This window comes from Microtus pennsylvanicus, chromosome 2, assembly GCF_037038515.1.
Source record: "Microtus pennsylvanicus isolate mMicPen1 chromosome 2, mMicPen1.hap1, whole genome shotgun sequence".
NCBI lineage: Eukaryota > Metazoa > Chordata > Mammalia > Rodentia > Cricetidae > Microtus > Microtus pennsylvanicus.
The window spans coordinates 39,686,413-39,700,491 of record NC_134580.1 but is presented as its reverse complement, the minus strand read 5'-3'; the positions used below and the strand labels follow the sequence as shown (position 1 = coordinate 39,700,491).

The window sequence follows — 14,079 nt, the reverse complement described above, 5'->3', positions numbered from 1 at the left end:
ACAGTAGGCGTCTAGTGGAGGTTAGGGGCCCTGACACACGTGTGCCTCTATCCACCCATCAGCCCACTAACTTAAGACAATATACAGGTGAGGTTGCAGGACTCCAACCTTGTTTCTACTCTCACAAGGCCACAGATGATGAGGGCTTGAGGGTCCCAGGAAAGGAGCATGGTAGCTTCACTGTTGCAAGCCCTTTAGCTATGAGAAGGCTGGCCATATTTCACCTGAACATTTAAGAGAGGTTAGAAAGGAGCTGGCTGTTTCCCCTCACCCAAAACCAGTTCCCTGGGATAAGGTACAAAGGCTGTATGTGCCCGAAGAGGGGGTCACACCTCTGCTGTGGATAATTCATGATCATCATATACCCTGATCTCCCTTTGCTCTATTTGGGACAGGTCTATCAGCTGTCTGTGTGTCCCCATTAGCCAGTCTACAGATATAGCATGTTCTGAGCACAATAGTACTTGACTTTCACTGCACACTGGACACTCCTGGAAGAATATCGAGTCTGAGGAAGGCAATGTTCCAGCATCTCAGGCTGTCTCATGCTACGTGGCCTGGATATCAGCATTTTCAAAGGTTTTTCTGTTAGTTCCTTTGAGCTGATAGGATTGCTTTGCAGGCGACTCCAGAACCCTGAACTGACATCTTTACACATAGGAACAGAGCATAAGCTTTAGTCCCCTTTCTACCTATACACACACAGACGAGAGACTCACACACACACACACATGCATACACACACATATGCATACACACACACAGAGATGAGAGACTCACACACACACACACAGACGAGAGACTCACACACATACACACACATACGCATACACACAGAAAGAGGAGAGACACACACATACACACACACAGACAAGAGACTCATACACACACATACGCATGCACACACACAAATGAGAGACTTACACACATACACACACAGAGACAAGAGAAACACAAACACACACAGATGAGAGACTCACACAGACGAGAGACTCACACACATACACACACATACGCATACACACAGAAAGAGGAGAGACTCACACACATACACACACACAGACAAGAGACTCATACACACACATACGCATGCACACATACAGATGAGAGACTTACACACATACACACACAGAGACAAGAGACACACAAACACACACAGATGAGAGACTCACACACACACATACACATATATAAACTAGCATGCACAAAGATATACATACACAAGCATACATTTGACTACACACTCACATGTACACATATGTACAAACACATCTTTCGGGAGTTTGAGGATGTGGTGTGGTGATTGAGGCTCAGGGGCCTCCTTGCATCCTGTTCCTCTTCCTGGGCCTGAACTTCTTTCTTCCTCTCCCCTCATCTCCCTCCTTTTCTGATGTCAGGTAGAAGGAAGAAGGCTGTGGGTTTAGCGTCTCCTCTCTGTCATTCACTTGCTCCATCACTCACGTCATTTGAGCACATGAATCCCTCCTTCTCCCCGACCTCTCCTGTCCCTAATGCAGTAGACAAAGCTCTCCTGATGAAGTCATTATCGGGAGACCTGAGTGAGATCATGGGCCAGGAGCTGGTGTCGATGCATGCCAGAACCTGCTTCCTGGATGTTCGGGAAAAGATAACAACAGTGAGAGGCACACACCCTGAAACTGTGCCTTATTGGCCAGCTTGCACTCTGATGTCACCCTACTGAGACTATTTTCACTATACACAACAGTGGAAGGGATAATGTGTTTCCTTACAAAACAAAATATGCTGTGAAACCCAAAACAGAGACCCTGGTTCTGACAGTGTTTGCACCTGCCAGATGTCCTGATCCTTATGATCAGCCACCACCCCCACCAATCCACCAGCAGACAGGACAGAGTTCCTGCAAACAGCAGACTCCTAACTGCCTCTTTCCTGTGGGCATTCCTGATGTCCCAGGACCCTCTATGGATTGTTCCAGATGCTATTCCCAAGGAGCACACAGCACCAAGGGTAGAATCTGGCTCAGCATTCCCCAAGCCATGCAAGGCCGGTTTCTATAGCCAGCTCCACCAGGCATATCTCATGTCTAATGGAAGACTCTGGAGCCAGCCTGCCCCAGTCCCAACTCCTCCGGAGAGGAGGGAAGAGCTCACTTTCTGGGCCTCAGTACAGAGCACTGGAAGTCTTCTTTGACTCCTGGGGGGGGCTTTGCAGCTCTTCTTGAAAATGTGTCTGGATGGTGAGCTTTTTCTTTGCTTTGGTCTGAGAAGCCACTATCCTCTGCCTGTGTCATCGGGGTGCCATCCAGGGCTGTCTCGTGGCTTTCTCCAGCCAATTGTCTACTCATTACCACAAGATTTTCTTGTGAAGTACATAATTCATCTCATTCATTCAATTACTTATTGAACATCTACTATGCTCCAGGAAGAGATCTAGACACTAACAGTTCTGGATCTTCCGTTGAGACAGGAGGAAGATGGATCTAGTCTCATTGCCTCCAACACACCCTTTTCTTTTCTTTCTCCCTTCCTGCTTCCCTGCCCCAAGGCCTGTTACCTCATCAGGCCCTTAGCTATAGTAGATGCCCTCCCTACCTGGAAGATTGACATCAATGCCTGGTCTGTCTCCCTCTCATTCTGGTCTCTGTGGAAAACAAGCAGAAAGCCCTCTCAGGTCCGTGAATCTTCCTGGTTCCCTTGTCTCAGTCTACAGCCATGTTTATACCCATTACTCCCTCCTTGTTACATTATCCCTCAACACTTATTATGAGTGGCTGTCATTATCAACAGACACTCCAGACGACCATTGGTCCCTCTTCCCACCTCATAAATCTTCAAGGATCATCCCACCCTCATTCTGTTCAGGATTGGGTCCTCAGCTCCTACCATACTCCACAGTCAATACCGATGAAGGCAGTCTGTTTGCATCTAGGTTCTGGTTTCATGTGTATGCCTTCCTCCCTTGGACAGGCATTCATCAGTACTAGGCCTAGTGCTGGGGACAGTGTAGGGCAAAAAAAAATGCCTGAGTTCTTGCACTATGGAGCTGGACCCTCCCATCCAACATCCAGCAGACTCTTCAGTAGCTAAGACCTTCACTGTACCCTTTCTCCTTGCTGTGTACCATCTCTTCACGTGTCCCCATCTTTGCCCTTGGGGTGCAGCCAGCTGATATGTGGGACAGCCCCTCCTTCCTCACATGAGTGATTTCTTGGCACGGCATCCTAGGCAGAGGGAAAATTGCACAGAAACATCTTGGCACAGACCCTACCCCTCCTGGCCTGACATGTCCACCACCTGTGTTTGCAGAGATGGTCGGTGTGGGCTGCGTCCTGGATGGCGTGCGTTACACCAATGGCGAGTCCTTCCAGCCCAACTGCAGGTATAACTGCACATGCATTGATGGCACAGTGGGCTGCACACCGCTGTGCCTCAGCCCCAGGCCCCCACGCCTCTGGTGCCAACAACCCCGGCATGTGAGGGTGCCTGGCCAGTGCTGTGAGCAATGGGTATGCGACGATGACGCAAGGAGGCCACGCCAGACAGCACTGCTGGACACCAGAGCCTTTGGTAAGTGTGGGCAAGGATGAGCGGAGTCTCTGCATACCACAGAGCCCCTAGAGTCCTGATTTTCTTTTAATAAATCAAGCTTCCAGGCCATTACCCACTCCACAACTCACCAGTTATATAGCCTTCGGGATGTGCTGTCTGGGATCCAAATTCTCCATCTGTAAAATGCAAATGACATCATCTTTACTGCCTGTCTTGCAAGCTGCTCCCAACATAAAATCCTGGTGCAGTGTGTGCTGTCCTCTCTCATCTTACTAAAGTAGCCTGGAGAGTGTTTAGGGATCTAAAAAAAAAAGGATCAGGTGGCAGGGCATAGGAGGGGGTAGATGGACCTTCCAGGTAACTCAGGGAATGCATTGCTACCATCAGGTGAGCAGATGAAGTTTTTCTAGGTAAGCCTGAGAAAAGGAAGCCCTAGGTGGGAAGACAGGAGCATGATTTTTTTTTTCACCATTGCCTAACAGAGGCCAGTGCAATTGCCAGATACTTGGAAAGTACCCAATTCATGCTTGCAGAGGAAGCCGTATAAGGTTTTGGCTAGAGGTGACTGATGGTGTGTGTGTGTGTACATTGCACAATCATTACACAAATGTATGGATAGATGCATAGAGGAGAAATGGTTGGAGAATGGAAGGGGAGTAGGTGGATGGGTGATTAGACAGATGGATGCATGGATGGATGGATGGATGCATGGATGGATGCATGGATGGATGGATGGATGGATGCATGGATGGATGCATGGATGGATGGATGGATGGATGGATGGATGGATGGATGGATGGCTAAGTCAATATAAACACGGATAAATGCATGTAGAATAGATGGCTACAGATTGGATGGAAATAGATGTATAGAATCAGATAGATAGATAGATAGATAGATAGATAGATAGATAGATAGATACATAGATAGATAGATAGATAGATAGATAGATAGATAGATAGATAGATAGATAGATAGATAGATAGATAGATAGATAGATAGATAGATACATAGATACATAGATACATAGATACATAGATACATAGATACATAGATAGATAGATAATTGATAGAATGAATACAAGGAATGGACAGATGGTAGGTGGATAGGTGGATGGATGATAGGATGATAGATGGGTCAATAAGGATAGATAGACGGTGTCTGGTTGAATGATAGTGGATAAATGCATAGTTAGGCATCTGAACTAGGGCAGAGGGGATAGAAGAAGGAATGGACAAGGGCAAGAAGCAGTGCTAGAGTACACCCAGGGCCTGGCATTTGTGCTGTGCATGGCATAGTGGGATGAATTCAGAGTGGTTCCAGGCACTGGCCACTGCCCAGGAGAGAAGACAAGAGAAGAAACATATTTAGGGTGGTGGTGGGCTATCTGCCATGAGCAGACTGAGCTGGGGAAGGGTGAAGGGTAGAAATGTTCAATGTGGGCAGCCTCACGGAGGGGGCCCCACAGGAAGACAGCTCTGCTTACAGCAGCTGTGAATGGTTGATGAGGCCTGGGAATAACACACAGTGAGAGAGAGGAGCCTAGAGCAGAGGTCTAGGGAGGCTGACCTTTGAGAAGTAGACAAGGGAAGAAGAGAGCAGGGACTACAGAGACATGAAGAGGTGGGGCATGGGCCACAGAATGAGGACCTCGCTAGGGGAAAGTGCCTCTGAGGCAGAGGGCCCCAAAGGACAGCAGATGGCTTGCTGCTGCGCCTTTAGGTGTGCTAATGTTTTTAAAAATTCTAAGCTTATAAGTTTATTCAGAGCCTGTGCAGAGTTGGAGTCTTAGTCTTGGTACCAGTAGCACTTAGCATCAGAAGGATTTTGTTGTTGTTGAGGAAAGGGACGTTGCAGGCTTGGTAGCATTCCCTAAGCAGTCCCTTAGATGACTATAACCGTTTCCTAAGTTGTGACCATCAGAAACACCTCCAGACATTAACACATGTGGCTAGGGGATAAAGTCACCCACACGGAGAGATGATGTGGCAGGAAAGGCTTGGTCTCTGGCAGCTCAGGATAGCATGGCAGCTCCTCCCGTAAACCTCCCTCCAGAGTATCTGAACAAGAGTCAGTGGGTGGTGGAGGGGAGGCAGAGGCTGCCTGCTCTTTGTGTGTGACCCAGTGACCCAGTTCTTACCATCCCAGTCAGATCCCCTGCAGCGGTGTGAAGGAGACCCAGAAAGCAAAGCCCTTTGATCCTCTCATCATCCCAGGCAAATCCCTCCCTCCTGGCTTGCTCCATGCTCCCAACCAGCTCATCCCAGACCGCCTGCCGCCTCTGTCCTTGGATGCCTCCATTGCTCTCTCCCTTCTGCCTGTTGAAGGCTTCCCTATCTCAAATCCATTCATCAGCAGTGCTTGTTGCACACCTGGAAGCTCTGGGGACTGCATGAAGAACTCTGTTACCCTAAGGAGATTCCTCGTTTGCTTGATGTGTTTTTTCCACTCTTCTTCTCCTATTCCTTGATTGCTTTGCCTGTCCTTGCTCTTGTTCTCTCCCCTCCATCCCCCCTGCCTCCTCCCCGCCTGCCTCCTTTTCTCCCATTTCCTGTTCCTGGGGGATCTCTATGTGTCTACCCCATCTTTCTGCAGGCTGTTCCGTCTTGCCTGCCATCTGCCTGTCTCCCTTCACAGCTCACCCGCCTCTCCTGCTCACCTCTGGCTAAGCAAGTACCCGTCAGATAGATGCCAAGGATCTGTATGTTCACAGGATAGTCAAGAGCAAATAATCCAATGGGACTATAGTCGAGTAACTACACCAACTGGCTTGTACTAGGACTCACTAAACCAGGGAGTCCCAGTAAATACACAAACACAGACATAATACTGTAATGTCAAAATAAACAATACTAAATAAACATAAAAGTCAATCTCACTTCAGTGAAAATAAGAGTACAAAAGGCAACAGGAGAACGAGGCAGCAGTTGGTCACAGAGCATCCAGTCTGGAAGCAAACCATGATGAATGCTGTGCTCAGCTCACTGTCTTCTTCTTACTCGCTCAGGAACCCCAGTCCATGCCCATAGTTAAGGTGGAACTTTACTCCACCTTAACTTGTGGAGCTTGTGGAGGCTGCAGATTCATGAGTATTCTGGTGACCCTCTACAGCAGCTTCAGGCACAGTGGAGCAATAGCATGGGAACTACATAGCCTATTCCAGCCCAGTCTATGCCCATAGTTGAGGTAGGTTTCTTACTTTAGTTAACCCCATATAGAAAATCCTCGCCAGACATGCCCACAGGTCTAGTTCCTCTCAGGTTGACAGTCAATATTAACTATCGCAGAAAAGAATTTGCCCTGGGGACCATCTTGCTCTAAAGATGAGGTTTCCTTCCATGATTTAATACTTCATCTCTTGGTCAGAAAAAGAAATATTAAGTGTAAGAATGTAGTCTCCCCTGCCCGGGTGCCCCTGCCAATTAGAAGGTATTTTGTCTTCCTCCTTACAGGGAGGTACAGCCCAATTCTGTCTGTCTGTCTCTGTGTCCTCGTCTCTATCTGTTTGCCTCTTTCTGAGTCTCATGAAGCCTAAACATTAGGGGCATGGTGATGGTGAGGACGGGAGGAGCTTGTGGAGGCTGCAGACTCATGGGTGTTCTGGTGTCCCTCCACAGCAGCTTCAGGCACAGTGGAGCAATGGCACGGGAACTGCATAGCCTACACCAGCCCCTGGAGTCCTTGCTCAACCACCTGTGGTCTAGGAATCTCAACTCGGATCTCTAACGTCAATGCCCGGTGCTGGCCAGAGCAGGAAAGTCGCCTCTGCAATCTCCGGCCGTGTGAAGTGGACATCCATCTATACATCAAGGTAAGGCCAGAGCAAAGGTGGGCATCTCAGGCAGGTCTAGGCATGATGAGCATGTATAGCATAGAGTTGGCTTTGTGCATGGCCACTAAACTTCATAAGATGGAAATAATGAAGGCCGTCTGGCAGGAAGATGCGGCTGCTAGGCTGGTCCATGATGGATTTCACTGAATGGATGCTTTTGTAGTTCTCATCTGGTCAAAAGCGAGGTTACTCCAAGCAGAAATCTGAAACCATCTCAAGTGTTCTTTCTGCAGTGATTCTGAGGGACCTGTATTACCTTTCATCCCCACGGCATCCCACATCCACCTGCACAGGCACAGGACAGCTACCTGGACAATGTGAAGGCTGTTAGAACTTGAAACACATAGGGTCAAAGGCTTCTCTCCTGTTTGTGTTTGGTGCTATAGCCAGTGTGGCCCAGACCTTAGTGCTGGTTCACCCAATGTCACATCTAACAAAGCAAACTACACAGGGCTCATCACTGGATCTGTTAGTGGAGCAGGAAAAGTTCTTTGGATGCCGAGAAAAGGATGCAGTAGAGAAGAGAACCCCACTTCTCACCATATCCTTTAGGCATGTCTCCTTATCGAGATAGCATCTTATCTTTTATAGGCACACATTTTTCTTCTTTCTTGTCTTTTCTCCTTCTGTTGTGCCAACCCTGGGTGCTTGAGTGTCTTCTAATAGGAAGTAGGAGTGTTTGAGGGCCCAGCATAGAGAAGCATAAGAACTAGGACCCTAATCTGGGATAAGAAAATCTGTCACAAGGCTGGGCTAGTCACTGTAGGCTCGTGATTCCCTCGCCTGTCTCCATGATCATCTACCCTAACTGGACCAGCTACATGCCCCACCCACATTGAATGTGCTCTGCCCCCAGCTCTGATAAGGTGCTGATAATATACTCTAAGAAATACTAACCCAAGGCATTTAGTAAGCGCCTAAATGTTTACCAGCTTCGCAATTACATTAGTGAGGTATGGAAAGAGGCTTAAGTATCAAGGCGCCCACAGCCTCATGGAAGGCTATTATTGGATTAAAGTAGTGTCAGTGCTATTGAAAATGTTGCATGGTGGTATTGTGTGTGTGTGTGTGTGTGTGTGTGTGTGTGTGTGTGTGTGTGAGGGGGGAGGGAGAGGGAGAAGGGGTAGCATTGGAGTAGAGGAGACAGGTGAGTGCAAAGCACGTCCCTACCTGATTGTGGAGTTCCATGCCAGCTCAGTCACTCACTGTTTGGGAAGATTGGTTTGCTAAAAGAGATAACAAGACTTCCTGTGCTGATGACACTGGCATACGGGCACCAAAAAGGCAAAAATGCAGGAGAAGGGAGATTGCAGACTGTGAGATCCGAGCGCAGCCTGGTAACCCCCTTCTGCAGTCTTCAGTTTACCTACGCCATGGGGGTTAGGACTTGTGTTTGCCTACATCCTCCCTTGCTCGAAGGTGCTGCGAATCTGGAGCAAAGGTGATGTTTGCCGCACGTGCTGACTGGAAGGGGAGTACTGGATGCTTGGTGGGAACGAGGTGGCTGTGCATCACCAGAGTATAATTAACAGAAGGTCCCTTTCCTTTCCTGAAGGCTGGGAAGAAGTGTCTGGCTGTGTACCAGCCAGAGGAGCCCATGAACTTCACTCTCGCGGGCTGTGTTAGCACCCGCGCCTACCGACCCAAGTACTGTGGAGTCTGCACTGACAACAGGTGCTGTATCCCCTACAAGTCCAAGACCATCAGTGTCACATTCCAGTGTCCAGAGGGGCCGAGTTTCTCACGTCAGGTCCTATGGATCAATGCTTGCTTCTGCAACCTGAGCTGCAGGAATCCAAATGATATCTTTGCGGACTTGGACTCTTACCCTGACTTCTCAGAGATTGCCAATTAGATAGGTGTGTGGCTCGGGGTAAAAGCCCCGTGTTTACAAAGCATCCAGTCTCTGTGACCCAGGACTTCACAAGTGAGTCTTATTCCATCTACTTCCTACTCAATTCTAAATTCCCTGAACCTGACCATTTGCCTGTTTTCCTATTTTGACCATCCCATTGGCCCAGAAGAGCATCACTCAGACTCAGACAATGCGTCCTTCCTTGGGGATAGTCTATATCACTCCAAAGGAAACACATCTCTGACTGTTCAACATGAATCCCAAGCCTGACCCAGCCTGTCCGGTTCCAGCCTGGTCAAGTTGTCAGATATCATGATGGGGCTACCCAAGGAACAGAGTCAGCTGAAGAACCAACATCAAAGACTCCTTCTTCAGATGCCAAACCTGATGATGTTGGGATCCTTTCAAATAGATGGATGGGACTGGAGACACAGGAATAAGCTATGATTTGGGCCTTGCCAAATGATACTATCAAGGGCATTTCTGCCCACAACACACCAAAGAACTTTGTACCACCAAGTCACCAAACATTTTCCAGGTGATGTCAAGGGTTGTGTCCTTTTTCTTTGCAATAGAAAGTCATTTCCACTAATCTGGGCATAACTGAAAATACATTTCACTTCCCCTGTAGTGTGAAGAGCTCAAATTGGGTTCATGCTAACCAGAATGTAATTTGAGAAATTTCATTTTGCCCATCCTATAGAGATGGGGCAAGGATAGCCAGTCTCACAGACCATAGCTGATCAGGTCATTGAATCTGCAGCTGACCAAGTTCTTAGGGCAATTAGCTAACTCTTTCCAACATCTGGGCCTCCCTTGCCATGGGGCTCCTGGGAGTTAATAGGGATCTTGGGGTGACCTGTCAGATGTCTCAACAGCACCCTAAAACAGTGGGATAGTTGGGAAGATGCCCTCATTGGGCTTGGAAGATTCTTTTGAAGTTCAGATCAGACCTAGCTGGATGTATGTATCAAACAAATAAGTAGGTCACCCTTCACTGGTCTGGGTGGCTTCTGGCAGGAGTGATGAGGCCACAATAGTCCCTGGCCCATGATACATCTCTTCTGCTTTAGTGAGCTACTTCATAGTTTTAGTGGCTCAGTTTTATAGCCTTAGACAGAAGTTGACCAGCTGTTTAGAAATGGAAGTCAATTTAACGGAGGTAAAAGCCAAAGAGTTTGTAATTTGAAGAAAGAGATTTCTCCTATGTGATAATAATGTTACTGATTATTTTAGCAGTAGAGTGTGAGATTTTCTCTCGTCATTGGTTTACTGGGTTTGTTGTATGCGCTATGCTTTGTCTATGAGATTTGCCACATCCTTGCTCAGTGAAGCTTTGTGATAACATTGAGGTGTTCCCTTCATAAGTTCTGCTCTTGAAACTGTGAAATGGAAGCCCAAAGAAGAAAGTCAACCAAAATCACCCATCTGGAGATTCACATCCCAGATAGATTAACTTCCTAATTCATATTTCCTCTTTGCTTCAGAACCTTCCAAACAAGTCAGGATAGGAAAGGCAACTGAAATCAGCAGCTTGTCCTTCTCAGTTTGGCCCTTAATATTGTCTCTCTAGCTCCTCTCCCACAAGAGGGGAGTGTTTAAGTATTAAGCATTCAAACTAAATGAGACAGGAAAAGGCATGCACGTCTTCCATGGCTCCTCCTGCCTTGAAATCGGAACCAGCTCACAATATGCATTTGTAAGATGGCTCTGTTTGCCCAGCACCATATGTGCAGTGGTGGGAAGATGCCTGTGGGAGAACTATACACAACACACAAATGAATTCTTAAATAGGAAAGGGAACTTGCGATTTCCCCTCCTTCCGGTAACCTCCCAAAGACCTGGCCTTGTGCAAGGCAAACAGTGGTGCTCAAGATGTATTTAAGGAAAAAATACATTATATTTACACTCCTACTTTTCCTTAGAAACACTCTTCTTCCAAGAACTCATCTTACCAGTGAAAATCCTCTATTAAAGGCGGCTTATAATACATGTATGTTCATATGTGTACAAGAGCTTGCATGTAAAGATATGCTACCCCTGGGGATTATCACTTATGTGAGTTCTTTGTGGATCATGTTAGATTTTTTTAGCTTGGAAAAAAATCTGTCTTAATATCTAATTCTAAAAGAGCTTCCATAAAAGCTGTAAGTTGGGGTCTTACCAGGTATCCTTCCTATTTGGGGGAATTGAGCCTAACATACATCTTTGATCAAAGGGGGCTCAGTTAGAGGAGTTAGGGTGATCTTGGGACTAGAAAGGAGGGATGGCCAAAGTAGCTCAGCAATGATTGGTTTTGAGAAATGAACCTGGCCTATATGAGGATCAGAAGAACTGTCTTAGAACCAAGAACTAAAGTCCTAAGGAAGAAGAAATAGGTGCAATATTAAGACATTCTTTTTAATGGTTAAAAACAGCCTGTAATGGTGTGGCCTGGTTCAAGGAAAGTTAAGAATAGCAAGTACGGTTTTTAAAATAAAAGTCCATTTATTGATAGCTTATTTGGTGCTAAGCACCGCGGTGCCTTTTATCAGGTTATCAATTAGAGCTGTGCTCAGAACACAACCTTTCTCCATTAGATAAACAAAAGCTCTGGAACTCAAAGGGACTGGGGAGCTGAGGCCCAGATCCATACTTACTCCACCCCACTGTAGAAGGAGATCTAGACAGAACCTAAGAGACTGATACTGGAGGCTCATATAAGCAAGGCCTTTGATCCACACCCTCCCCCACAATGCTTAGAGGCAACGAAAAGAGCAATGAGAAGGCGCTAACCATCTGTGAAGAAATTCACTGTGGCACCCTGAGTGAATTTCTTGAGTGTGCTGAGAGAGAGAGAGAGGAGAAGTGTGGAGCATGCATCAACCAAGACCACTACTCCATGCTTTACTGACATAGCCCACTTAATCCTTTCAGTGAGCCCAGGAGTTATGGCATTACCCTGCCCATTTTAGGATTGAGACGGCAAGATCTTTAGAAGTTAAGGAATTTGCTCAAGTTCTTATCAACCAGAACACTGTAGACATGCTCTGAAGCCCAAGATCATATGACACCCATGCCATCTCCCATGATACTCACACTCAGACTACTTACCTGTCCCCCAACCAAAGGCTCCAGAGTCACAAGAGGGGATGATCTGATTGCCTGTAATCACACTAATTGATTTTGGATGCTGTACACATGGAGATTGTGGAGAACATCACAACCTCTGACTACGGTGTTGACTCATGTCATTTCTTTTTAAAGACTTGTGTTTGGCTGGGTGTTGGTGGTGCACGCCTTTAATCCAAGCACTCAGGAGGCAAAGATAGGCAGATCTCTGTGAGTCTGAGGTCAGCCTGGTCTACAGAGTGAGTTCCAGGGCAGGCTCTAAAGCTATAGAGAAACCCTGTCTCTAAAAACCAAATAAATAAAATAAAAAAAGACTTGTTTTTTGATTCAAAGGAACTGCAGTGACAGCTCTGAATGGCTGGGAAGCAGGAATGGCCATGATTAGCCGTGTGTCCCTACATAGCTGTGCACGTGTGTGTGTGTTTGTGTGCGTGTTTGAATATATGTACCTATTTTCAAACTGTGATTGAGTATTTAAATATTCCTACTGCCATGTTGTAAGTGAATACCCATGAAGAAATGTCTTTAAAGTGCCCACTAGAGGAAAACTAGCCCTTGGGCAACCTGTCATGTTTACCACATTCCTCTTTTTTCTCATGATTTGTGGAGCAGGGAATGTGTTTGTTCACCCGTGACGGGTTTGCATTGTGCAAATTCTTTGTTTACAGCTTTTCTCCTTAAAGCAATAAATCATCAGCAAAAGTGACTTCTTTGATTTGGTGGTTCTTTTTTTGTTTGCTTTGTCATTTTTTTTTTCCTTGTGGATTCCATTGTTAGAAGGCAATGATTGAGGGCTGGGCATGTTCAACCAATGTGCAGACTGGAGGAATTAAGTCCCAGATATTGGATAGGAGGAAATAAAAAATGCTTGAATGCTTAGAGACAAGTCTCAAAATGTAGATCCTGAAACTCTGAGGATGCCAGTGTTACAAGACACTGTTCCTGAAGAGACCTGAACAAACATCCACTCGCCCTAGACAGGGAGCCCACAAGATAGCATCAAAGGAATAGCATCAACGTCTGATTTGGTGAGCCAATGTGCTTTATTGGAGTTGAGTACAGGAGTGTAGATGAGAAGTTATTCACAGAGCGCATATAACTCAAAGGCCACTGCATCACAGAAAGAGCACCCAGCAGGGAAGCTGGGATTTCCCAGCTCACTTTATGACTTGAAGGCTCAGCAAGTCAGAGGATCTCTGTCTCTCTGGGGCTGCTCAGCTGATCTGTCTTTGTAAGCAACCCTGCTGATCTGTCTGTTTTAGGCAGGTTCAATTGGCCTTTGTTTCCTTAGTAATTCTTACTATTTTCATAGCCTTGAGGGTGGGAGCTTGTGCTTCTGGTCAGTTTTAGGGACTTTTTGAGTATCCTGAGTTGTTTACTTCTTGAATTCTTGGGATTTTTTTTTTCTTGAGAACAAGTCTGTCTTTAGACTTTTTTGAGGCTTAACAAGCCTCTTTTATAACTTCTCTGGTCTTAAGCTTCAGCTTTGGGGGAAATTGCTACACAATGATCAGAGTTGCAATGTGCCCAATCTTAAAGACAAATTGATGGAGCATTTTTAGCACCCACTCCCTTAGTGACATTCTTACTCATTTGTTTAGTAGCTTGTTATAGTCTTTATGTTGGGTACCATGAGGTCAGGGTTGTGACTACCAGCACAGTGCCTGGAGCATGTCAGGGGCTGGTGAGATGACCGAGTATCTATTGCGAGATGACAGGGTATCTATTGCATACTGTCCTCAGGGCCAAA

The 14,079-nt window shown here is 46.5% G+C and overlaps 1 protein-coding gene across 2 annotated transcripts in view; it reads left to right on the top strand.

Moving 5' to 3' along the window:
- Ccn4 (cellular communication network factor 4) overlaps positions 1 to 13,023 on the top strand; it is a 30,952-nt gene extending 17,929 nt beyond the window's left edge. Inside the window, exons 3-5 of one of the 2 annotated variants that reach the window (XM_075960883.1) lie at positions 3,288 to 3,548; positions 7,152 to 7,342; positions 8,919 to 13,023. In XM_075960883.1, the coding sequence (XP_075816998.1) occupies positions 3,288 to 3,548; positions 7,152 to 7,342; positions 8,919 to 9,218 (752 nt within the window). In that variant the 3' untranslated portion in view covers positions 9,219 to 13,023. Of the gene's footprint in view, positions 1 to 3,287; positions 3,549 to 7,148; positions 7,343 to 8,918 lie in introns of both variants that reach the window. The other variant, XM_075960882.1, reaches the window with a different exon arrangement.
- The last annotated feature ends 1,056 nt before the right edge of the window (positions 13,024 to 14,079 follow it).